At 42.8% G+C, this 25,696-nt stretch overlaps 1 protein-coding gene across 11 annotated transcripts in view; it reads left to right on the top strand.

The window, feature by feature from the left end:
- DST (dystonin) overlaps nucleotides 1-25,696 on the top strand; it is a 470,805-nt gene that overhangs the window by 327,306 nt on the left and 117,803 nt on the right. For 5 of the 11 annotated variants that reach the window (XM_057698598.1, XM_057698600.1, XM_057698597.1 and 2 more), the window contains 11 exons: nucleotides 259-5,742; nucleotides 5,870-6,019; nucleotides 6,115-6,330; nucleotides 6,517-6,666; nucleotides 7,478-7,711; nucleotides 8,927-9,079; nucleotides 11,056-11,289; nucleotides 11,965-12,231; nucleotides 15,274-15,822; nucleotides 17,884-18,060; nucleotides 22,560-22,683. In XM_057698598.1, the coding sequence (XP_057554581.1) occupies nucleotides 259-5,742; nucleotides 5,870-6,019; nucleotides 6,115-6,330; nucleotides 6,517-6,666; nucleotides 7,478-7,711; nucleotides 8,927-9,079; nucleotides 11,056-11,289; nucleotides 11,965-12,231; nucleotides 15,274-15,822; nucleotides 17,884-18,060; nucleotides 22,560-22,683 (7,738 nt within the window). The remainder of the gene's footprint in view (nucleotides 1-258; nucleotides 5,743-5,869; nucleotides 6,020-6,114; nucleotides 6,331-6,516; nucleotides 6,667-7,477; nucleotides 7,712-8,926; nucleotides 9,080-11,055; nucleotides 11,290-11,964; nucleotides 12,232-15,273; nucleotides 15,823-17,883; nucleotides 18,061-22,559; nucleotides 22,684-25,696) is intronic. The other 6 variants (XM_057698604.1, XM_057698607.1, XM_057698606.1 and 3 more) reach the window with 2 other exon arrangements.

Here is a 25,696-nt window from a genome sequence, read left to right as displayed (position 1 = left end):
AATGTACACGATATGAAGTTTTCAATTCACAGATGCATGTCGTTTTCAAAGCTTTATCACATCCTGTGCTCTCGAATAGATCACTGACATAGATCACTTGTGCGTTTGAGCTGCTTAACACTCACAGCCTTGCCGCGCCTTGGTAAGTAGAGGACTTTTATGTCGAAGTGTCTTTTTTATAAAAGACTGCAAACTAAGTTTCATGACGCTCTCTCCACCCTCGTGTCACCGACCGAGACTTTCGTGCTTTCCTTTCAGCTGGATAAAGTCATCGCAGGCACCGTTGATCAGAGCACGGGAGAAGTCCTTTCCGTCTTTCAGGCTGTGTTAAGAGGCCTCATGGATTATGACACGGGGATCCGGTTGCTTGAGACCCAGCTCGTGATCTCTGGGCTCGTTTCACCAGAATCAAGAACATGCTTTGACCTCAGAGATGCCCAACGTCACGGCCTTATTGACGAGCAAGTTCTGAGCCAACTCCAAGAACTCAGTGAAACGAAGGAGATTATTTCTGCTGTGTCGTCCGCCACGGTTCCCGTGCTGGACGCCCTGGCGGAAGGCATGATCTCAGAACCCATGGCCGTCAGGGTTCTCGAGATCCTGCTTTCCACGGGCTCTCTGGTTATTCAGGCCACGGGAGAACAGCTGACGCTGCAGAAGGCTTTCCAGCAGCACCTGGTCCCCTCTGCCTTGTTTTCTAAAATCCTGGAAAGGCAGAATCTGTGCAAAGATCTTATCGACCCCTCCACCTCTGAGAAAGTGTCTTTAATAGATATCATGCAAAGAAGTATTTTACAGGAAAACACGGGGGTGCGGCTTCTGCCCGTGAGGCCCCAGGAAGGAGGCAGGATAACATTAAAATGTGGGAGAAATGTAAGCATTTTAAGGGCAGCTCATGAAGGCCTCATAGACCGTGAGACCATGTTCAGGTTATTGGGCGCCCAGCTGCTTTCGGGAGGTCTGATCAATTCCACGTCTGGTCGGAGACTGACTGTAGAAGAAGCTGTGGCAGAGGGGGTGATGGACAGAGACACGGCCAACAGTATCCTCACCTACCAGGTGGAGACAGGTGGAATCATCCACTCCAGTCCTGCCAAGCGTTTAACTGTCGATGAGGCTGTCCAGTGTGATCTGATAACGTCCAGCAGTGCCCTTTTGGTCCTCGAGGCTCAGCGAGGCTACATGGGCCTCATCTGGCCTCACTCTGGGGAGATATTCCCCACATCCTCTTGGCTGCAGCAGGAGTTGATTACCAATGAATTGGCATCCAAGATCCTGAACGGCAGGCAGAAAATCGCTGCTCTTTACATTCCAGAAACATCTCAAGTCATTGGTTTAGATGTTGCTACGCAACTCGGAATCATAGATAATCACACGGCATCACTTTTAAAAAGTATAACACTGCCCGATAAAATGCCAGATTTGGGAGATTCCGAAGATTGTAAAAATGCCAGAAGATGGCTCTCTTTTTGTAAATTCCAGCCATCTGTGGTCCGTGATTATAGGCAAGAAGAGGATGTTTTTGATGGAGAAGAGCCAGTGGTGACTCAGAGCTCAGAACAAACTAAAAAATTATTCCTGTCTTATTTGATGATAAATAGCTATATAGATGCAAACACAGGGCAGAGGCTTTTGCTGTACGATGGAGATTTGAATGAGGCTGTGGGGATGTTCCTGGAAGGCTGTGGTGCAGAGATGGATGAGGACACGCCCGGAAAAGAATGTCTTGACGTCTTAAGACTCCCTGGTGTATCTCTGAATAATGCTGCAAGTAAAGAAACGAGTGCAGGTACAACTACACCAAGTAGTTTTGATACATGTCATCGCAGAGAACCTAAACACATAGAAACCTCTGAAAATGCCATAGATGAAGAATTTCAAGAACTGGGAACTCATGTTATCAGGAGTGAATTTTGCCAGTCAGAAAATCTGGTAGGTACGCTAGCAACTGATCATAATGTGAAGGGTTCGTCCACGGTGTGTGTTCCCAATTTGATGTCACATGTAACACAGCCTGCACTCGCTGAAGTTAGCCTGCTCAGACGAGACTCTGAAGACAGTCTTGAAAAGAGTGAAAATCGAAGTCAGATAGAAACAAAGGAACGTGCAGATAAATGTAGTCATTCTAAAAACCTTCCAGACTTTGCAAGTGATTTGATAACAGATCCTGTAGTAAAATCAGAAACTAGTAGAATCTGTGATTTGAATGAAACGGAGAATGAAGATGATATTCGCAGGGGTTCAACACTCTTTGACTATTCCCCCAGGCTGAGTGCCTTGTTAAGTCACGATCTACTGAGGACCAGTCAGGGAAGGTTTCATGATGTACACACTGCAGAAAACAAAGGAAACAAAGGTGAAGCCTCTGCATTGCCATTCAATGAACAAACCATGTTATCGGGTCAAAGAAGAATGGAAAAATTTAAAGACCAGTTTCTGGGAATTGCAGCTATTAACATCAGTTTACAGGGAGAACATGCTGTACAGAAATCTTTCAGTACTGGGTATGGTAATCCTCGGGTACAGGGTCCGAAGGATGAATACAGTTCAGATGCTTACGGCGAAGATGAGAAAGTGCTTGCTGTGTCTCAGCAGGAGCCCAAAGATGAGCAAAGTGAGTCCCCTGTGGAAGGGTCCCCCTGTGCCCCGACCCCGAGGGGCGGTAGTCATCGCAGCAACACGGCTCACGTTCATACCCCATCATTTGAAGAAACCGTCAGTGCCACTGCTGGTGACTACGAGACGTCCCCGCTGGACGATCAGCAGAGCGACACGGACACGGACACGGACAGTGATGCTGACTTCTATGACATGCCCGTGTTTGAAGATGGTGACCACGATTCCCTGCTTCTGGAAGATGACGACTGTGACTGTCTGCAGCCCGAGGACTACGACTCGCTGCCCGAGGACGATGACTGGGCTGCTCCTTCTGGAGATGCTTTTTACGATGCTTCTAAAGAGGATGAACATTCTCTGGGGACCCAAGGAGACCTGGTTGATAGCTTAGGTGTGAGCGGAGAAGCACAGTCCCTGCAGGATTTTCTCATAGGTGCTGAGAGAGCAGAATTCGATTCTGGTGAAAGAATACATTTCAATTCACTTGCCTCCTGCGGGGTGAAGGACCTGTTGATGGAAACTGTATCAGAAAGGGACAGCACAGATGACCTTGAAAGTGATGAGTCTGACGCACTGACTGACTGTGAAACTGTAGGAAGGAAAGAGAGCCTCAGGACTGCGTTAGAATCTGAGGATGCTGGCTATTGGGGAGGGAGAGGAGAAGAGTTTAAATCTGATGCTGATCATTTAGATTCTGTACAAAACGAAGAAAGTTGTGGGGACTCTGAGCGTGACAGTAACGGTCGGAATAACGACGACGACGACGACGATGGTGGTGGTGGTGCCGAAGGAGAAGGAGCGGGAGAAGAGGATGGAGAAGAGGATGGAAAGCCCGGGTGCCAGGCCGAGGCTGAGGAAGTGGATGTCCCCGGGTGGGTCACTGCTGCACCGGAAACGGGAAACAGCCGTGCAAGTCAAAGAACCAATACAATGATTCTCCCGGATCTAAAGCACCAGCAGAATTCTTTAGGAAAACAGCAGAGCGTAAATGTTCTACAGCCAGAGTCAAGTAGCAAAGGTAGCTTGGTTCCTGAAAGAAGCAACCTTCCAGAATATACCACTGCAGTTGCCCGAAAAAGCAAAGAAGATCCGTTGGACCATGAGATGGCCCTTAAGGATATGCCTGTCATGAAAGACACTGACGCAGAAAACACCTTTAGCCCTGTTGGTGTCTTACATACTACTAGTGTCAGTTCAGCTTCTGAACTAGAGGATGATCTAAAGAACGCAGGGGTTAAGTTGACTCAAGGGCCAGAATCTGCTGTGAAAGGTGGAAATCCATATTGTGAGAGTGTGACACTTCAGGGTGGCTCATCTTCTGATAAAGTCATTTGTTCTGAGCCCAGTTTCATAGGAAAACCTGCAGAGGAAAACCTTGTGTCATCCAGAGTCTCTGTAACTGACAGAGATCCTCAAGGCAGTGGAAGAGATCTAATGAAAAGGAGAGCTGACAAGAACAGTATACTAAGAGAAGGGGAAACATCAGTTCATAAAGTGCGCACAGGTGAAGGAGAAGTGCTTATAGAAGATCCTGTAGAAGATGATAAATATCTCAAACTTTTGCCCAGTAAACGTACAGGGGAGAGTCTTGATTTAGTTCATAGTCCATGTCCATTCCCACAAGTCACACACAGTGAAGAACATAATCAGGAAGGAAGCCTTAAAACAGCAGCAGTAGCTCCTAAAGAGGAACCGAAGAACCTACCAGCAGTCGTTAGTAAAAGTCCCGCTCAGTTTGAGAATCTTGAAGAAATATTCGATTCCTCAGTTTCCCAAGTGATAAGTGATGACGTGACTTCAGACGTGACCCTGTCTGAAGGGAGTACAAGGATTGAGCAAGATTCATTCACCGATGGACCTGAAAAAGAGCTTGATCTGTTTACTTATTTAAAACATTGTGCTAAAAATGTAAAAGCAAAAGATGTACTGAAACCACATGAAGATACCCCAAACTGTATTGTCATAGCTTCCCCTCCCAGGAAAGAGCACTTGCAATTAGGAGTTACTAATGCAAAAGAGAAGGCAGCTCTTGCCCATGAAGGCTCACCTCCAGAGGAGATGGTCCAACAGCAGGATCTTCCTACTGAAGAAAGTGTCTCAGAAGGAAGATCAGACATTCCTGAGTTCACCCCAGAAAGAGATGAAAGCACACTTTCAGTCTTTCCTCTTAGAGATGTGGAAGGCCTTGGGAAACATGTGGATTTTGCACAGTCAGAATTCTGTGCAGATGGAATAAGAAATAACTCCAGTAACGCTTTCAGCACTGACTACTCATCCTTAGAAATTAACAGTGAGAAAGAAGTAATTGAGCAACAGGCACGAAAGGAACCAGCCTCATCTCCAGGGGTCCAGGAAAACGAGGTTCAGATTCCCGAATTATCTCAGGTCTTGGTTGAGGATGTCAAGGACATCTTAAAAGGTAGATTGAGAGAAGGTCATATGAATCCTCAGGAGCTTGGAGAACCTTCAGCCTGTGCAGACACTAACGTTTTAATTCAAAACTTAAGTAAAAGAGTTAGCACATCACAGTTGGTAAATGAAGCATCTGGTGTGCCCGGTGACTCTAAAACCAGTGACTCTGGCATTTCCCCCGCGAGTAGCTCGCCAGAACTAAAAGCAGAGCACAGAGGGGATCCGCTCTGTACTGCAAAGCTCAAGTCTGAGCGGCTCCTCGATATACTTAAGCAAAATCAGTATCGCCAGAAAATTACAGGAGCATTTGAATTGATGAAAGAATTAACTCAGGTGGAGTGTGATCTAGAGAAAAGAGGTAGGACATCTGAAGTTCTTCCTCTGCCACTTGAAAATATTTTCTGCACGCTGCTTGCTGATGGATACTCAGAGGAAGGAGGACAGGGTGGAGACTTGAATCAGAAGTCATCTACAGCTTCTGAGATGATGGCTGAAAAGCCACACATTCTTGATGCTCTTAACAGCAAGGGAGAAAACCCCTGTTCCCTTAATTTACAAACTGTGAAAGAAAATGGACCAGAACACTCTGCTCTCTGTGCGTCAGCATTGCCAAGAGACGGGAGGCTGGAGGAGCTAAGCACTGAATCCCCAAAACGTGTGGAATGTATTTCAGGGTCAAAAGACACGGTTTCTGGAGACAGCTCGATGGAACAAGTGAGTAGACTTTACATTTTATAAGGAAGTAGCTGCATGGAACATTTGGGAATAATCCCGTACATTTTATTTACTTGAAAAATCTGCATAAAGTCTGTTGAGTTAACATGTCCACATTTGTGTTTAGTTTTCCAGTGAGCTACAGCAGTGTTTACAGCACAGATCAAAGATGTGTGAGTATTTGGCTTTGCTTCAAGATATGAAGCCTCCCTTAGGTAACCAGGAGTCTCTGGATAACAATCTAGAAGCTCTGAAGAACCAACTTAAACAGTTAGAGGTAAGAACTGTGTGCCGCTGGTTATAGAGGGCAGGCAGCTGATGTTGTATTTGTGTTTCTCACTAAGGATACCTGAGATGTGTGTTTTTTTGCAGATGTTTGAGTTGGGATTGGCTCCAATTGGTGTGATTTTAAGAAAAGACGTGATGCTGGCAGAGGAGTTTTTAAAGTCTCTGCCAGGTGACTTCCCCAGGGGTCATCTCGAGGACCTGAGTGTGAGCCTTCAGAGTCTGCAGACGGCCTTCTCTTCCCTCCACACCCTGTCTTCAGAAAGAATGAACCACATCACGCTGGCAATAGACTCTGAGATGGTAGGTACCAGACTCTTTGGCGCTGAGCCAGAACTGGTGTTTGGGAGAAAATTAAGGGTTTGAAAATTTAGTCGTAAGGTGAAGTATTTTATTCTTAAACTGTGAAGCTCTTAACACAGAATCATTATTTGTAGGAATTTGAAATTTGGGGACAGACAGAAATGAACACACAATTTTATTTTCTAGTCTAAACTAGCAGTTTCCCATGAAGAGTTTCTGCACAAACTTCAGTCGTTCTCACGTTGGGTATCAGAGACAAGCACATCTGTGAAGGATGTGGAGGTCGTGATGCTTCCAGATACTGAACATAGAAAGCAAAGCTTGGAGTCTCTCAAGGCAAGTGTCAACGTCAATAAGACAGAGTACATCAGAAAACCTGTGGATTTAATGTTACAGAGGTTTAGAAAAAAATGTGACTTTGCTAAAGCTACAAAGGATTATTTCCTTTTCTCTCTAAGAGATGTTTGTTCACAGCCTTACAGATGTCATTCTGATAAGGTCCCCGCTGCCTTTATGGAACTCTTACTACCGCTGCATGTTGACATTGGTATTTATGTATTTATGTATGTATCAGTCCCATAAAGAGACAGTCATTTAGATCAGTCCTGTAGCTGCATCACAGTGTTGGTTGCTTTTGTCATGCCTTTTCCCCTCCAAGTTCTTCACGTGACCAGCATCCCTCATGAGTGGCGGGCCGGGACACTCCTGGCCTGTGAGTCAGAAAAGAAATTCTGGCCCGTTGGATTTACGTTTTAAAATCCCCATGGTCTCGTGTATGTGCTGCCACAATTACATAGATATTATAAATATTAGCCAGTAATATTTTAATGTTTCCCTTCGCTGTGCCACACATACACAAGTTAGATCTTTACCTTTTGCCAGAGTTACATGTTAAGTAACTCTGTCAGACAAGGTTAAAATATTCTGAGGGATTATTTTTTAATATAATATTAACGAGCATAGTATTGAAATAATTTCATCACTACCATTCATTACAAATGAATGGTTTGACTCAATGAATAGTGAAAAAATGTTGGTAAAAGCTTGAGTCTCTGATAGAAGAAGCGTATTTTATAACACATGTTGTTAATAGAAACTTTCTATTGTGGTTGACTCGCAGTTGGTAACTCATACTCTTGGTTCACAGACTGTGTTAAAAGACCTCGGACACACCAAGACGCAGCTGGAGACCACTGCCTTTGACGTGCAGTTCTTCATCTCTGAACACGCACAAGATCTGTCTCCCACCCAAAGCAGACAACTGCTAAGACTCTTAAATACAACGCAGAAGGGTTTTCTTGACGTGCAGGACTCAGTAACTACCCAGGTGGAACATTTAGAGGCTCAGTTACAGCTAGAGCAAGATCTCAATCGTCAGAAGGTCTGCCTCTCTTTGTGGAGTTGGAATTCTTGGTGTTTAGGTCTTCAGTGTGAAACCTGTAGTGTAGACCCCAGGGGTTGTGGATAGGAAAAGACAGAAAAGATTTTCTGGAACGGCAGTGAGTGAGCAGGGTATGATGTAGGGATCCGACAGTATAGAAAAGCATTGCTTGCCATTAGAAGGCTGTAATTAGTTGATTTTAATTTTCATCACTCCCTCAAACCACTGTTTTCAGAGGAGAGTTTTGATTTTTTTTCCCTAGGAGGAGGAAGTATGGATGCATTGAGAAATTTCCAGGGATAAATTGATGAACACGTGGATAGAAAAGGTGAAGGGTATCTTTTTCCTCTGGGAGGTTGGCTGGCACGGCCGGGTAGAGCCAGGCTCTGGAGCCAGGCTGCCTGAGTTTATACCCTGTTTATACCACTCACTTGCTGTGGGACCCAGAACAAGTCACTGAACCATTTTCTCATTGGGAAATTGGAAATTGTAGCAGTTCTTACCCGGTAGTACTGTGGACATTGATGAAAGGAAGAATTTAAAACCCTCAGGACCTTGCCCGGCGTGTGTCACATTCCTAGTCAACATGATCTATGGCTGTAGGATGAATAGTATGTACATATAATAGGAAAATGAAAGATGCAAGTAATGGCCAAATTCTTCTCTTAGGATGGTTTAGCGAATTATATTGAGGTGGTCCATCCAATAGCAGTAATGAGCAGAGGTGGGGATGGAAATAGCCACAGTGATCACGGAGAGATACTGCATGCAAGGCCCCTTTGGTCACTTCTGGAAGCACAAGCGTGGTCTCCAGCACGGTAACCTGTCTACACGTATCAAATATTTTAATAGACAAATCACGACTAACTTCTGTTTTGATATCCCTTTTGCAGAATTAATTGTGTGTCGCAGGTTTCAAGAGCTTCAGAAAATGGGACGTTTCTTCCTTGTCGGTCAGAAGCTCCATCTGTTACGCATACGTGTGGCCCGTGTTCTGTTGAGCCGTGTCATGCAAACAGAACCTCCTTCCTTGTACATGAGACATGCTCTCACTTTCTGTGTCACTTGCTCAGCGTGTACCCCACTGCTATCATGTTTACAGCATACTTAGGAGAGCTTGTGTAGAGGAAACTTGCAAAATATGTTCTAGTAAAGAGCTGTGACAGTAGTGAGTTGGCAACCACATTCACGAGGCTTTGCTTTTGCTCCCTTCAGGTGGTGGCAGAGCGCCAGCAGGAGTACAGAGAGAAACTCCAGGGCATCTGTGACCTCCTCACCCAAACCGAAAACCGCCTCATTGGTCACCAGGAAGCCTTCGTGATCGGAGACGGCACAACTGAGTTAAAGAAGTACCAGTCCGAGCAAGAGGTAGCATCTAGCTTTGCTTTAGTGGGTTGAGTCGATGTTAAGACTGATTACTAGTATTTGGAAGGCGGTTCGAGTTAGTGGAAAGTAGACATCATTTTAGCTTTTTGGAGGCAAGTGCACCCAAGATGTTCCCAGACCTGAGCTTGAAACTAAGACTCGACGTGTCCAGCTCCACCAAGCGTTTTTTGGTGAGACAATAAGTGGAGGCCATGCATGTAAAGGAGGTTTGATAGTGCAGATACCTTGTGTGATGAGTTAGACTCTGGATCCACTGAAGCCCAGCTCACTTGCCCCCATCCTGTTCCTTTCGTTGTTCTCTGGAATTTGTTTCTTTTCATTGAAGGAACAAACAATAATACAATTTATTTTGGTGTTGGGAGAAAGAATATTCTCATTGTAACAAGATTGTTCGCGGTTGCAGTCCCAGACTCTACACATTGTTAGCTTTGTAACTTAGTCTCTCTGAGCCTCAGTGCCTTTGCTCATACTTCCATTGCCATGTTGTCCGAGTTAAATAAATATTGTATGTGAAGTGACCAGCACAGTTAATGTCATGTAATAGTGCCTCAGTAAAGAGTATCTCTTTCTTTTTAAAAAAATATTTATCTTAAAGTATAGTTGATTTACAATATTATAATAGTTTCAGATGTATAACACAGTGATTCAGCATTTAATATTGGGTTGGCCAAAAAGTTCGTTTGGGTTTTTCTGTAACAGCTTATGAAATACCCAAACAAACTTTTTTTGGCCAGCCTGATAGATGATACACCATTTAAAGTTATTCTAACATATTGGCTGTACTTCCTGTGCTGTACGATATATCCTTATATTTTATATATTCTATACATAGCGTTCATGGATTGGAAAAATTAATATTGTTAATCTGTCCATCTACAGATTCAGTGTGATCCCTCTCAAAATATGCATGACATTTTTCACAGAACTCGAGCAAATCATCCTAAAATTGATGTGGAATCACAAAAGACCCCGAATAGCCAAAGCAAGCTTGAGAAAGAACAAAGCAAGAGTTATCATACTCCTGGATTTCAAACTATCCTACAATGCTGTAGTAATAAAACAGTATAGTACTGGCACAAAAACAGACAGAGAGATCCAGGGAACAGGATAGATAGCCCAGAAATAAATTTCACACAGCTTTGGTCACTTAATCCATGACAAAGGAAGCAAAAATACACAATGGGGAAAAAGTCTCTTCACTAAGTGGTGCTGGAAAATTGGACAGTATCTCTTGCAATTCAAATACTTCCCAGAAAAATTTGGGGAGGCTTAAAATAAAACTATGGAGAAAAGTAATATGAAAACTCAAACATAGTACTATATAGAGAATGAAATTGTAAAGGAGGAAAAGAAGAGGAAAAATTACATAGAGAAATCTAGACAGAGGAAAGCGGTGGCTGTTGAGGAGAGATCTTACTCTGAGCTTCCTAGCAGCTAGGGCAAAGAAGCAAACATAGCATTTTACAGAGCCCTGGCATTTAGAAGAAGTCATCATCTTAGTATAGAAGTTATATTAGGAATAACTTCGCTCATAACTTCAAGAACTAGTTGTTTTTATCCTGAGCACTAGATATATATTAAAAATTAATGATTAGAAACAGAATAGATGTTACCATGTATTTAAAAGCTTTTATGAATGTACTCACATAATATAAAAAAACCTGGTGTGTGCAAATTTGTATAGGTTATATTTGTAAATGCTTAATTGTTTTTAATGTTTTACAAACCACATCCATTCATCAAACACCTTTCTTTAATGTTCTTTGAGGTTTCCAATTATATTAAATATTATGATTTAAATAAACCAACTCAGATTAACAGAGTATTTAATATGCTTTTTCAACCTGTATGTGCTGGATTCTACTCTGCTCACGCCTCCCCCGCCTTTGTAGAATTACAATTCTGAAAGAATTAAGCAGGTAGTAATTTACTAAGATTTTTTTCTTTTGTATTATAAGGAATTACAAAAAGATATGCAAGGAAGTGCACAAGCATTGGCAGAAATAGTGAAAAACACAGAGAACTTCTTAAAAGAAAGTGGTGAAAAGCTGTCGCAAGAAGATAAGGCTCTGATTGAACAGAAGCTGAATGAAGCTAAGATGAAGTATGAGCAGCTTAATTTAAAGGCAGAACAGTCGAAAAAGGAGCTGGATAAAGTTGTGACGACAGCAATCAAGGAAGAAACGGAAAAGGTCCGTATTCAAATACGTGGTACCCTGTTCTGTGGCTTTGCTGAGAATGATGGGTATAGCAGTGCCTTGATGTATTTACACTGGAGCAGGTGGTCATAAGTGATGATTAGCATCAGGGACTAGAATTCTGGGTTTTCATGTGTATGATTGACCAAATACTACAAAGTTTGAAGAGCTGGCTTTGTTGAACTTTGAAAAAAAAATTTTTTATCGAGGTATAGTTGATGTGCGATATTGTATAAGTTTTAAGTGTACAGCATAGTGATTCACAATTTTTAAAGGTTATACTCCATTTAGAGTTATTATAAAATATTGGCGCTCTTCCCTGGGCTGTACAATATATCTTTGTGGCTTATTTCTTTTATACGTAACAGTTTGTAGGCTTTGTCGAACTTTAAAAAATTTAAGTGGGATTGTCAGACTTTCTACTTGTGAAATGTGTGAGGGGCTCATCAATTATAGTTAAAATTTTGGAATGTGTTTTTACGAACAATGGAAACTTCAGAGTAGCTGCCTGCTGCTGTAAGGCTTAATTTCAATGAGTTCAGTTTTCAGTGTGGGTCTGGTTTTAGTTGCCCTGCTCTGATTTTCAAGGATCTAAATATTTGTTTTTAGAATGTCTTAACACTCATGCCTCGGCCAATGTTCAAGGTTACCTACTGTGTTCCTGCCCAGGTTGCAGCTGTAAAGCAGTTGGAAGAGAGCAAAACCAAAATCGAGAACCTTTTGGACTGGTTGGCTAATGTTGACAGAGACTCGGGAAGGGCAGGGCTGGAACAGAAACAGGTCATTGAACAGAACGGGACTCACTTTCAAGAGGGTGATGACAAGTCGGTGATGGGAGAAGAGGATGAAGTTAACGGTAACCTGTTGGATACGGATGTTGACGGACACGCCAGGACCACCGAGGAGAACCTGAACCAGCAGTACCAGAAGATGAAGGTGTGTGGTTTTAAACAGATGATCTTGTTAAAGGCTGTTTTGGGGCCTGTAAAGAGGAAGCACTTCGCACGTGAGTATCTTTTCAAACCTCAGGGACCCTTGAGAGGAAAGTCCTTTGTTCTAGGCTTATCATTATGTCCATGTAAGTTATGGTGAGAATTCGAAGCAAGTCAAAAATAATGGGAAATTTATCGTGAGATGTGGAATTCTTCTCCATGAAGCAGAGTTGTAAGGAATTAATAGAAATAACAACAACAAAAAAGAAATAACAATAATAGCTAATGTTCTTAGAGCAGTGACAGTGGGCCAGGCACTCTTCAAGCTCATTTAGTCCTCCCCAGTACTCTGTAAAATGAGAGTATCATCATTACAGCGATGAGATTATTACTATTAATGTTATTTTTTTTCTCATTCTGCAGATGGGGAAACTGTAGCTTAGAGAATGAGGTGTCTTGCCCTAGGTTACACACCTAGTAAGGGTTGGAGTTTGGATTTAAAACTAGGCTGTGTGCTCAGTCCCTCTGCTCAATTCCAGTCCAGGCTTGCTGTGCCCTCCTGAGTTTACTCAAGTTTTCTCCAGACCTCAGCTCATCTTTTTAGAGAAGCCTGTTGCTGAGAAGAGGAGTGAAAATCCACTGTGTGAAGGAAATCAGAGCTTATGTTAATGCTGCTACAGGAGCCAAGGGAACTTTGGGAAAGCCATTTTTAAAGAGTCACAAAGTTAATCGTTTTATTTCAGTGTTTGGCTTTTGGTGGGCGGATGCCTGAGCTTCGGTCATGTTTGCAGTTCTGTTGTTTGCCTCCGAGGCTTTGTCTTTGGAGTCTTGAGAACAGGATGCTCTCTGTGAAGCTCTTATATTATAGGAAGTAGAAAGTAAACCATAAGAAGAGCTGGGATATTCATTACATCATAGTTTTAAGGGGCTATTCCAGAACCTGACTGTAATTGCATCTTAGGGTGAAAAATCTAATGAATTCCTAAAGGAACCTATGTGTCAGGTATAAAGGAGTCAGGAAATGTTAGTAACGTGACCAAAGGAGTGAAAAATACCAGGGTGGACCCAGACACACGGGTGCCTTACAGGAAACCCTTGTTTTTAGCCACAGCGTGAAGTTTGCCTTCTGAACTTCACTGCTAAGAGTATGGGAATCTGAATGTGCTTCAAAAATTCCTGCTCTCCTGGAAGAGTGGAGAGATGGCCCAGAGGCTCGGGAGACACCAGGGTTCTCGTGCTTCCTCCCTGTTTGTGCCACGTGTCCTGGGCCCAGTGCTTCTCCTCCTGCAGCCTGTCTCCCCTCATCTGTAAAAGGAAGGATGGATTGGGTGATGCATAGGTATTATATACCTGTGTCAAGCCTACTGGATGGAGGTCGCATATGAATATAATTCAAATACCGAAGACAGCCTGCGGGAGAAAAGTTATTTAGACAGAAGTGTTTGTCACGTGCCCACCGTGTGGCAGGTGCTGCTACAGACAAGGGGACAAGGATTGATGAGTCTGTTCTTAGCTGGCAGTTGGGATCAGACCTCGCAGGAACAGCTGCCCCACAGCGGTGTGTCTTGGTCTTTTTCACTTGATGGCATAGAGCGATATTTCCTTAGCCCCTGGGTGCCAGCTCTGTTCTAGGTGGTGAGAAAATAAATTCCCCTCTTGTGCTTGCCTGCTGGGGGGGTGAGGATGATAGGGCAGGCAGTAAACATTCAAATTCTGTGGGATGCTGGAAGGTGGTAACTTTTTGCCGAGTTGGGTACCAGTGGGTGGATGGGGTTGGAACCACCTTTCAGGGTTAATTGGATCATCCGAGTAGGCCCACATGGCGGGGGATGAGATTTGTGCAAAGACTTCGAGGAGGTTGGGGGTTGCAGGCAGGTATCTGAGGAGAGAGCTGGAACCAGACAAGAGAACAGCTGGAGAAAGAGGTCCCGACACGCCTGCAGATGGGGGTGGGATAGAGGTGGGAGGCCGAGTGTGTGGTGGGGGGAGGGGAGGGCCAGGTCACAGAAGGGGCTCAGAGGTGATGGGATGGGGCTGTATGGCTCCACATAGGCCATTACAAGAAATGTGGACAATGGCCCAAAAGGATTACTGTGCCTTTTTTTTTTTTTTTGAAGTAGAGCTGATTTACAGTGTTGTGTTAGTTTCTGTTGTACAGCAAAGTGATTCAGGTAAACACACATATAATTCTTTTCTATGTTCTTCTCCATTATGCTATTTACCACATTTTAATGGCATGTTCGGGTGGCTGGAAGAAGCTGGTTATGGCTGGAGAGGAAGGGACTCCAGCCGCCGAGGCCCTCGTGGCTGCCCACAGGTCATACCTGTGACCTGTGTGCCCCACACCTGTGACCTGCCGGATGCTCTGCTCTTGCCTCCAGGGTGGACTTTGATCCCTGGCACGTGCCAGGCTCCACGGGTGGTGTTCTCCGCGTGCAGATTCCTGTGCTCTTTTGAGCAAACCTGGGAGGTGTAGGGTTATTGTCCCCTTTCCCACACACAGGAAACTGAGGCCCAGCTAGTTGAGTAGCTGCAAGATGCTCTTTTATTATACGTGTTCCTCTAACTTCCTTTGGGCTTCTCTGAATGTATGTTGTTCCTGCTTACTGCGTAGCATAGTGTTTTTACAGCTTTCAAAGTAAATGGATTCTTTTTTTCCCATTAAATATCTTTTAAGGATCACTTCCTAAGAAAAAATATTGTACTTCCTTGATCAGTAATTAGGTAAGGATTTTGCAGTCCCTTTAGGGAGCTTGTAAGGAAGGAATGAGTAAAATGAGCACAGGTTGTAGATGTCTGTTTTAAAGTTGAAAGGGAAATTTGTTCCATTTTTTCCAAACTTCTCAAAAATAATACTTGTCCTGTGCGATTATCTAAGTACTTTCCAGAGAAGACTGGAAGTCTTAAAGTTAGATGAGCGTGCTCACCATGCAGCTTTTGCTTTTGGGGAAGAGTGAGCGCCCCGGGCAGGTTGATGAGAAGTAGCCTATGGGCCCTGAGCCTGCAGACCCTGCATCCGTGTGATGCATGATGTGCTTTCCCGCAGGCCCAGCACGCGGAGCTTGCGGCCCAGCACCAGGCTGTCCTCGTGGCCACCCAGGCAGCCCAGGCCTTGCTGGAGAAGCAGGGCCACCACCTCTGCCCGGAGGAAAAGGAGAAGCTGCAGAGAAACGTGAAGGAGCTGAAGACTCATTACGAAAGCGCGCTGGCCGTGTCGGAGAAGAGGATGCGGCTGACGCACTCCCTGCAGGAAGAGCTGGAGAAGTTCGACGCCGATTACGGCGAATTTGAGCAGTGGCTGCAGCAGTCAGAACAAGAGCTGGAGAACCTGGAGGCGGGTGCCGACGACCTTGGTGGTCTGATGGCCAAACTGAAGAGGCAGAAGAGCTTCTCGGAAGATGTCATTTCACACAAAGGGGACTTGAGGTACATCACAATCTCTGGGAACAGAGTGTTGGAAGCAGCAAAGTCTTGCAGCAGGAGAGAGGCAGGCGGCCGGGCTGAACGGGACCACGTGGACACCTCTGCCACCCACAGGGACGTCCAGGGCAGGCTAGACCTTGCCACTGACCGCTTCAGGTCCCTCTACACGAAGGTAATTTCATCTTTTAAAACACTGAAGTACAGTCAGTTTACAATGTTGTGTTCATTTCTGCTGTACAGCAAAGTGATTCAGTTATACACATATATATATATTCTTTTTCACATTCTTTTAGTTCTGGTTTATCACAGGATATTGAATATAGTTCCCTGTTGTATACAGTAGGACTTTGTTGTTTATCCATCCTTATATGATAGTTTGCATCTGCTCATCCCAAACTCTGAATCCTTCTCTCTCCTCCCCACTCCACCTTGGCAACCGCAAGTCTGCTCTCTATGTCTGTGAGTCTGTTTTTACTTCCTCGATAACTTCATTTGTGTCATATTTTAGATTATGAAGTGATATATGATATTTGTCCTTCTCTGTCTGACTTACCTCACTCAGTGTGATAATCTCTAGGTCCATCCATGTTGCTGCAAATGGCATTATTTCATTCTTTATTTACAGCTGAATAATATTCCATTGTATATAAGTACCACATCTTCTTTATCCATTCATCCGTCAGTGGACATTTAGGTTGCTTCCACGTCCTGACTGTTGTAAATAGTTCTACTATGAATATAGGGGTGTGTGTATCTTTTTGAATTACAGTTTTGTCTGGATATAGGATCAGGAGTGGGATTGCAGCATCATATGGTAGCTCTATTTTTAGTTTCCTAAGGAACCTCCACACTGTTCTCTGTAGTGGGTGCACCAACTTACATTCCCACCAACAGTGCAAGAGGGTTCCCCTTTTTCCATATCCTCTCCAGCATTTATTGTTCATAGACTTTTTGATGATGGCCATTCTGTCTGGTGTGGGGTGATACCTCATTGTAGTTTTTATTTGCATTTCTCTCATAATTAGTGATGTTGAGCAGCTTTCATGTGCCTCTTGGGCATCTGTATGTCTTCTTTAGAGACATGTCTATCGTTCTTCTGCCCATTTTTTTGATTGGGTTGTTTGTGTTTTTGTTGTTGAGTTGTATGAGCTGTTTGTATATTTTGAAAATGAAGCCCTTGTCAGTTGCATCATTTTCAAATTCCATAGGCTGTCTTTTCATTTTATTTATGGTTTCCTTTTCTGTGCAATAAGGTAGTTTCATTTTTAACTTTTTAAGGGATGATGAATCTGTGTGTGTAGTTTTCATTCTGTCCTCTTAAATTTCGGAATTAGAAGCAAGAAATCTGAAAAGCTGAAGCAGGAAAAATATTTTCACCCTACTTCCCCCAGTCTTTTTCATCTGCTTTACTTCTGGAAAAGGTGTTTAAAGACTAGAAACGTAAGATTATTTATTAAGTTCATTTGGAGTGATTTCCAGGCAGCCCTAACTGTAAAACTCTGTAACACCAGTTTTGACCAGCAGGTGGCGGGCATATTTTGACTCTAACCAGAGTGGTTTGCTGTTTGCAGCCTCTGAAGCTTGAGAACGGAAGCCTCCTCTCAGATGAGAATTCCCTTCACAAGTGTTTGTTTTACACATATATGTGGTCACTGTATTATTTTAATGCTTAACGGCTAACAGACTGTTTCAGCTTCTGTTAGTCTTGTGGACCAGTAAGAGAGTTTTGTTTTAAAAAACCAAAACTGAGAAAACATGTCCCTGTGTAGAACATAAGCTGAACGGACTGACCAGGCTGCACAAATGGCTTGAAAAGCATCGTTGGCTGTTGGCCTTGGCTTCCTTCTGGTCCAGATTACGTGCCTTTCTTTGTGTTAATCAGTCTTGTGCGGCATATAGAAGTGATCTATGCAGCCCCTGACAACCCTTCGATCTGATGCCTGCTGTACATCTGGTGTGTAAGCTCCGTGGAGATGAGCCCCCTCTGATGGTCGACACCTACACCCTTCATTCTGGGTTAAGAGTCAGCCCTTGTGCGTTTATTTTTGAATTGGTTAGTTTTTGACTTCTTAGAGGCAGCGTCTTCCTATAAAGGAGAACATCTTTGCTCTATAGGTTTCGCTCACTTTGGTCGAAGCCTGATGTTTTACCGGTGGCATAACACGTAGGTCTTGAGGATTATGTATATAAGCACTGGATTTTAATTCCCATCCTTCTGACTTCCGATTTTCAGTGCACCGTCCTTGGGAATAACCTCAAAGACCTGGTGGATAAATACCAACACTATGAAGATGCTTCGTGTGGGCTTCTCTCTGGGCTCCAGGCTTGCGAGGCCACGGCGAGCAGACACTTATCTGAGCCCATTGCTGTGGACCCTAAAAATCTGCAGAGGCAACTAGAAGAGATGAAGGTAAGAAAGCGAAGAGGGAAAAGAGAGATCCAGCCCCGAGGTAGTCCCACGGAAAGCCTTCCGCTCTCCCCCACTTTGGTGATCGGTCCCCCAAGGTCAGGGGAGGAAGGCCCGGGAAGGTGTGTGTCTCCCTCTGCCGGGAGTTACGACTTGGTTCTCCGATGTCTGTTCCTTTCTCGTCCTTCTGCTGTGGTTCAGCTGGTCTGACGTTGCTGTCATGGTTCGTGTGCCCACCTCCTCCTCCCCAGACAAAGACCAGTCCTGCCTGGGCCACTTGTGATCTTTACACTTTTTTTTTTAAGCCTTTTATTTCATATTGGAGTATAGCCGATTAACAACGTTGTGATAGGTTCAGGTGCCCAGCAAAGCGACTCAGCCATACACACACGTACCTGTATCCATTCCCTCCAGACCTCCCTCCCATCCCTGTTCATTGTCTTCTCCTGCATTAGCACTAAACGCCAAACGGCAGATGCTTGGTCTGTTTTGTTCACTGCTGTAGCCCTGGGCCCTCCTAGGTCCTCGATGAACATTTGTTCACGAATGGACAGGGGGATGGAGGGCGTGTCACTGTCACATTCCGTGTGGGTTGCTGTTGGGTTACCCCCAATTCACAGGGGTACACACTTCAGTCCTCACCTTACCTACTTCTCAGAGAGGCTGCCTGCCCTTTTGAACATTCAGACTTGATGGGGGAACTGTGTAAATGTCTCAGCCCCACCCACAGTGGCAGAGAGAGTCGAGCCCATTTCTCACATTTCAAGTGTATTTTAAAATCCTCATGTGAAGGGAGAGAATTTTTGAAAAATTTCATTCGTCTTCCACATGACCAGTAATTTTGAGCTTGAAAGTTTCATTTCTTAAATCTGCTCTGTGCTTCCTTTTAGCAGGTGGGTAGTAATAGCTTGTTTCTGCCTAGATAGAGGGTAACCACTGTCATGCCAGTGCAACTACTGTCATTCAGAATTTGGTTGCATCTGTTAGTTATAGAGTCAGAATTCATTATTGTGCTGTTAACAAGGTCCTGAGATGTTTGGGGTTTTTTTTTTTTTTTTTTGGCTTGCTTTTTTTCTTTTTTTCCCACAAGCCCGAGATCAGTCTTAATGAAGCTTTCATTCCCACGGGATGATGGATCCGAGGATGGTATATGTCGGCAGAGGAGATGTGATGTAAAGGCCATTAGTTTAATAGGAGATGCCAGGACCTGAAAATAATTATTAAGATTGCTTGTATTACATTTAATTAGGAAGTAACATGTTTTTAGCATCAGAAACTATGTGAAATAGAAACAACACATTTTAAGTTAGGTCTATGTTAGCAAACTGATTACATCCTGTTTAAAAGTAGTTTTAGTGTAACTAAAGCAAAAACAAACAAACAAACAAAAACCCAAAATGAATGCGATGGTTTTTTAATGAAATGGAAACATGGATTAATTCTAGAACCGGAACACTTCCCTGTTATGTGCTGAGGAAGAAGACTCCTCTGGTCCTAAGGCAGCCGAAGAAACAGAAAAAAGAGCGCAACGTCTCAAAGGAGAATGAATTCCAATTAAGCCACAGCCTAATTTTAGAAATTAAACATGTGATTAAAGCTGTTCCTGGTACAAGGAGGTGTTTTCCTCACAGATGATCTCAGCAGGTAGCGAGGAGACATTTTTATGAGGATTAAGGAGTCTCCCTTTCTTCCCTTTTATTAACCTCTTGCAACCATTTTTCTTTCAACAACACAAACACATAAGACTACTGCAAAACAATCGGCCTTTTCTACATTTACACTACGAACTTGTATTCTGCTGTGTGATAAATGTCATTTGGGGGACCCAATGGATTAATTTCAAGCATTTTTGGCCAGTAACACATTGCTACTAGTGTTATTTTTAAAACAGCTATTGGCTGATACAGTCTGATACCCTTGTATCAGATAGTCTGTTCCCCTGGGCTAGAATGACGCTTTTCGTAATCAGTGGATAAAACGAGATGTTAGCTTCATACGAGGCACAGAAAGGTAGGATCCTGGGACCCGTCTAGAGGCGTGGGTTTGGAGCCAGCCTGGGGCCAGGTCACCTTGACAACATTGACCTTCCAGGCTTGCTCTGATCATCTGGGAGGGTGAAGAGTGTCAGGAAACTTTTATGAGCTGGACGAGTGCCCACGGCTTTATAAACTTCACTTTTCTGGTCCAGGCTGGAGACTGAGGTCACATCTTGCAGTGTTCCCTGTCACAGATGTGTCTTTCATGTTTTAATTTCGTTGAAATCCATTGAAAACAATATATGGCGCCCATTCGAATACTTTAGTTTGCAGTTTTGTCCCAACGTAGTGTTATAAACCGCTACCATAGCTAAATTAAAACCTGATAACATTATGGACTGAAAACTAAAAACTACTGACTCTCTTGAACATAAAAATGAAGAGAAAAGTCATGGGATGTTTTGAAGAGAAGAGATGAAGAAGAGATGCTTTTTTGTAATCCATTTCTAAGTTTTAGGATAGTAGGTAGGGCCATCTTTGGTACTGGATGTTTTTGTAAAACCGCGATCACTATTACATAAATGTATTCATTCAGAGACATTTCTATTCTAGGTCCACTGTTAGGTTTTTTGAAGACACAAAGATGTTAAAACCCTGTCTCTGTCCTTGGGGAACTCACATTCTAAAAAGTAATTTTCTGGAGGTGCCTTTACATTTATTTCGTTGCCTATATAACCGTGTGATGCGAGTAAGCTGTCCGTGTGGCTTAGACTTTAGTCCATTATAGGTAAAGTTCCTATTTTGAGGAATTTCTCTACACTTAACTGCAACTAAGCCGGTGGGAGAGTTTCCCAAACTGATCACTCTGATGCAGATTCTTTGGCCTCTCAGAACAACTGGAGGATCTGGTATACAGATCACAGATCCTGTGCTGGTCATAGTTCGTTGGGCCTTGGACATATGCACAGCTGCCTGTGTATTATCACAGTTTCTTAGGTGTGAGAATTGATTGAGGAAATTTTTGCCATTGGCTTTAGGCATTTGCTTTTTGTTGTTGTTGAAGGCTGAAATAGAGGGGAATCTTACGCCTGATATCTTCATTTATTTACTTATTCATTCAGTTGTTTATTCCAGAAACTTTCATCGATGCCATGTGCCCAGCACTGGGCTAGGCAGAGATAATAGAAACCTGAATAGTATCAATTCCTAGTTCTCAAGGAAGTTCTAGTTTGATAGAAGAGACAGATCAGTGCAGTGATATTCACAGGGCATTTGTGGGAGCCTCTGGGGACAGGGCTCCAACTAGGGGTGAGGAGAGATAGGGAGGGCCTCCCAGGTGAAAGTTACAGGTAAGAGCCAAACTCAGGGTTGCCTGCCAAGGTCTGTGTAGGGATGCTAGGGCCTTGGGTCCAGCAAGAGCCAATCACTGAGGGATAGCTGTGTCATGGGATGCTTCTGAAACAGGAGGGGGAGAAAGATGAGACTGAAGATAGAATTAAGGACTAGATTCCCTTGGACCATTGATGGCAGGCTCCAGTATCCCCTGTATTCTGAAGCAAGAGGAAGCTATGAAAGATTTTAAGAGGGGAGTGATGCAGTCAGGTACGTGTCTTCCATAAAACACATCAGGGGCTGTATCAGGGGAGAGACTGGAGGTAGGTGCATGGTTAGGGGACTTTTTCCCATTAAGTGAGAGATTGTCCTGTGGTGATTCGGAAATGCAGAGCCAGAGCCTGACTGGAAAAAAAATAGTAAGCAGGTGAAACTGTCAGGGCTTGCTGGTTGCTAGTGAGAAGGAGGGAAGAGGCTCAGGTACCACCTGGGTGATGATGCAGCCCCAGGAGGATGCTCAAATCCACACCTTCACCAAAACCTGCCCCAGGGCCATCTCATGGAGGACACCCTTCCTCCCTCCCCAGGTCCTCCTCCCCCAACCTTTTTCTTACTCACCTGTGGCATTTACCACTTCCTGCCTTAGACTAGAAGACCCCCGCGGGTAAGCTTTGTGTCTGTCTGATTTTTGTATTTTCACAAAATGTAGCAGCTTTTTTGGAATTTGTTAGATATTAAGTAACTTTTGTTGCATTAACAGAAATAAATATGACTCAGCCTTGGGTCAGGATGTGCTGAAATGAAAGTCTTTAATTACCTCCTTATCTGAAGTCAGAAATGGTCCCAAAGGGTTTTTGGTGCCTGTTTGTCTTTCATTTGTCTTCTCATTTGTCAGCCTGGTTGTGGGGAACTCAGGCTGAGGGTGGAGGGTTTCAGGATCAGGAATCAGGGCACTTATGAGCATATGCTGAGGGTTTATTCCAGGACTGAATATGAGTGATCTCTACTGGCTGATGGTTTTGCTAATGCCACTTTATAACTGACCTTATTCTAAGAATTCTGGACTAAGCTTCTACTGATGACAAGTCTACTCCGTCCAATTTAACTTTCTCTTACTGTAAATCTTTTTTTTTTCCCGTATTGGAAATCTGTTATTTAGTCCTATGAGTGTAATTGAGGCCTTCGCTTTTCCAGTCTCTGCAAGGACAGATATCAACTCAGCAGGTGGCTGTAGAGAAACTGAAAAAAACAGCTGAAGTGTTGTTAGACACCAGGGGATCTTTACTTCCCGCCAAGAACGACATCCAGAAAACACTGGGTGAGTGTGCATTTCCTTGTGTCTGGTCTCACAGGTACGTTCTAAATGAAGGTCTCTTAATAGATATGGAGATATTGCTTACCAGCATGTGTTCCTCTGTCCTTTCACTGTGAAGTGGCGCTTCTCAATCTGGGCAAAGCCACGCCCTCCTTGACAGGTGTGTTAGGATCTTGGGAATGGGGGGCTGGGCTGTGTGGTTTGCATACCTAAATTTTAATTTTTTATTTAGAAAATGTAGCAAAAACCCTTTTTAAAAATTTTCAATTTAATATGAGTGTGGTTGATTTATAGTGTTGTGTTAGTTTCAGGTGTGCAGCAAAGTGATAGTTGCACATATGCACATGTCCATTCTTTTTCAGATTCTGTTCCCATATAGGTTATTACAGAATATTAAGTAGAGTTCCCTGTGCTGTGCAGTAGGTCCTTGTTGATTTTATCTAATTTATATATAGTAGTGTGTATTTGTGAATCCAAAACTCCCAATTTATCCCTCTCCCCTGTGTTTCCCCTTTGGTAACTGTAAGTTTGTTTTCAAAGTCTGTGAGTCTGTTTCTGTTTTATAAATAAGTTCATTTGTATCATTTTTTTTAGATTCCACATGTAAGTGATATCATATGATATTTGTCCTTCTCTGTCTGACTTACTTCATGCAGTGTGATAATCTCTAGGTCCATCCATGTTGCTGCAAATGGCATTATTTCATTCTTTTTTATGGCTGAGTAGTATTCCATTGTACATATATACCATATCTTCTTTATCCATTACTCTGTTGGTGGACATTTAGGTTGCTTCCATGTCCTGGCTGTTGTAAATAGTGCTGCAGTGAACATTGGGGTGCAAGCATCTTTTTGAATTATGGTTTTCTCCAGGTATATGCCCAGGAGTCAGATTGCTGGATCCTATGGCAACTGTAGTTTTAGTTTTTTGAGGAACCTCCATACTGTTCTCCATAGTGGCTGCACCAATTTACATTCCCACCAGCAGTGTAGGAGGGTTCCCTTTTCCCCACATCCTCTCCAGCATTTATTGTTTGTAGACTTTTTGATGATGGCCATTCTGACTGGTGTGAGGTGATACCTCGTAATTTTGATTTGCATTTTTCTAGTAATTAGTGATATTGAGCATCTTTTCAGGTGCTTTTTGGCCATCTGTATGTCTTCTTTGGAGAAATGTCTATTTAGATCTTCTGCCCATTTTTTGATTGGGTTTTTGTTTTTTTGATATTGAGCTGCCTAAGCTGTTTGTGTATTTTGGAGATTAATCCCGCATCAGTTGCTTCATTTGCAAATGTGTTCTCCCATTCTGTGGGTTGTCTTTTCGTTTCATTTATGGTTTCCTTTGCTGTGCAAAAACATTAAGTTTAATTAGGTCTCATTTGTTTATTTTTGTTTTTATTTTTATTACTCTAGGAGGTGGATCCAAACAGATATTGCTGCGATTTATGTCAAAGACATAATCATTTGTTCTTACATTCAGAAGAATATGTTTTCTTCTAAGAGTTTTGTAGTACCCAGCCTTACATTTAGAGTATTTTTAAAAAATTTTTATTTTATGTTAGAGTATAGTTGCTTTACAAAAAACTCTTTATTTATGCGGTAGTCACAGAAAGTAGAACCTAACAAGATTCTTTTGATTGATGGGATTGGGCCAAGCTAGACTCTCAACCTAAGGCCAGAACAGACTCTTAGGGGGATCTTCTTGTCAAAAGTAGCAGTATGAAGTTAAGAGTTTGAGATGTTCCCACTTCTCCTTTTCTGGGATCTTTGAGTGACTTCACAAGGTTCTTCCGTGATCCTAGAAACCCTGTCCAGTTACAGTGATGCTTTTGTGTCCTCTCACGTTAGATGCTGCCTTTCTTTAGAAAAGAGCTATTGTATATTACCTTTATATCTACTCACAGTGTTTAGTTTAAACTAGATGCACAGAGAATTATCAATTAACGTTGTTTATTATCTTACATTTGTGTTTTGATTTTGCTACTTTTCCTATATTTAATGTGTTGTTTCCAGGTATTAAATATTTCTCAATGTGAAATAAAAACTTTAACACAGCAAATGATTAACATACCTTTCACCCCAAGAGAGCTGACGTTAAAAGCTGAGTTGAAATTTTAGGTGAAGAGAAGGATGAAGCTTTGCTCTTCTGAAAGCATGCTGTAGAAGTGAAACCTTTTTCATTCTTATAGACATTCAGAATGTTTTCTTTTAATTTATCCTCAGATGTTTTATTTCCAGCAGTGTACAATATGCTCCTTCTATTAAGTACAGGAAAAATATTTCATCTTATTTTGCCCAACATGATTTTGTATTCAAAGAGGCAAAAACTCCAGAGGCAAAATATCAGTAATAATGACATAAAGTCCTGCATTGTTTCAAGAAAATGTAAAAAAATTATATAAAATTTTATGCTTTTTCTGTTATAATATTTCTTCATGGATTTAAACAATGATATAGTGCAATTTCTTTTTTTTTTTTTTTTATTTTTTAATTCGGATCTTTATTGGAGTATAATTGCTTTACATTGTGCCAGTTTCCACTGTACAATAGTGAATCAGCTGTATTTATACATATATCTTCATATCCCCGCCTCTTGAGCCTCCCTCCCATCTTCCCTATCCCACCCCTCTAGGTCATCACCAAGCATCAAGTTGATCTCCTTTTGCTATGCAGCAGCTTCCCAATAGCCTTCTATTTTACATTTGGTAGTGTGTATATATATATATATGTCGATGCTACTCTCTCACTTCATCCCAGTTTCCCCTTCCCCCTCTGTGTCCTCAAGTCCATTCATTACGTCTGCATCTTTATTCTTGCCTTGCCACTAGGTTCATCAGTACCGTTTTTTAAGATTCCATATACCTGCATTAGCATATGGTATTTGTTTTTTTTTTTTTTTTTAATTTTTTTGGGGGTACACCAGGTTCAATCAACTGTTTTTATACACATATCCCCGTATTCCCTCCCTTCCTTGACACCCCCCCCTTGAGTCCCCCCCACCCTCCCTGCCCCAGTCC

This window comes from Hippopotamus amphibius, chromosome 11 (assembly GCF_030028045.1).
Source record: "Hippopotamus amphibius kiboko isolate mHipAmp2 chromosome 11, mHipAmp2.hap2, whole genome shotgun sequence".
NCBI lineage: Eukaryota > Metazoa > Chordata > Mammalia > Artiodactyla > Hippopotamidae > Hippopotamus > Hippopotamus amphibius.
This window is presented reverse-complemented; position numbering and strand designations above follow the sequence as displayed.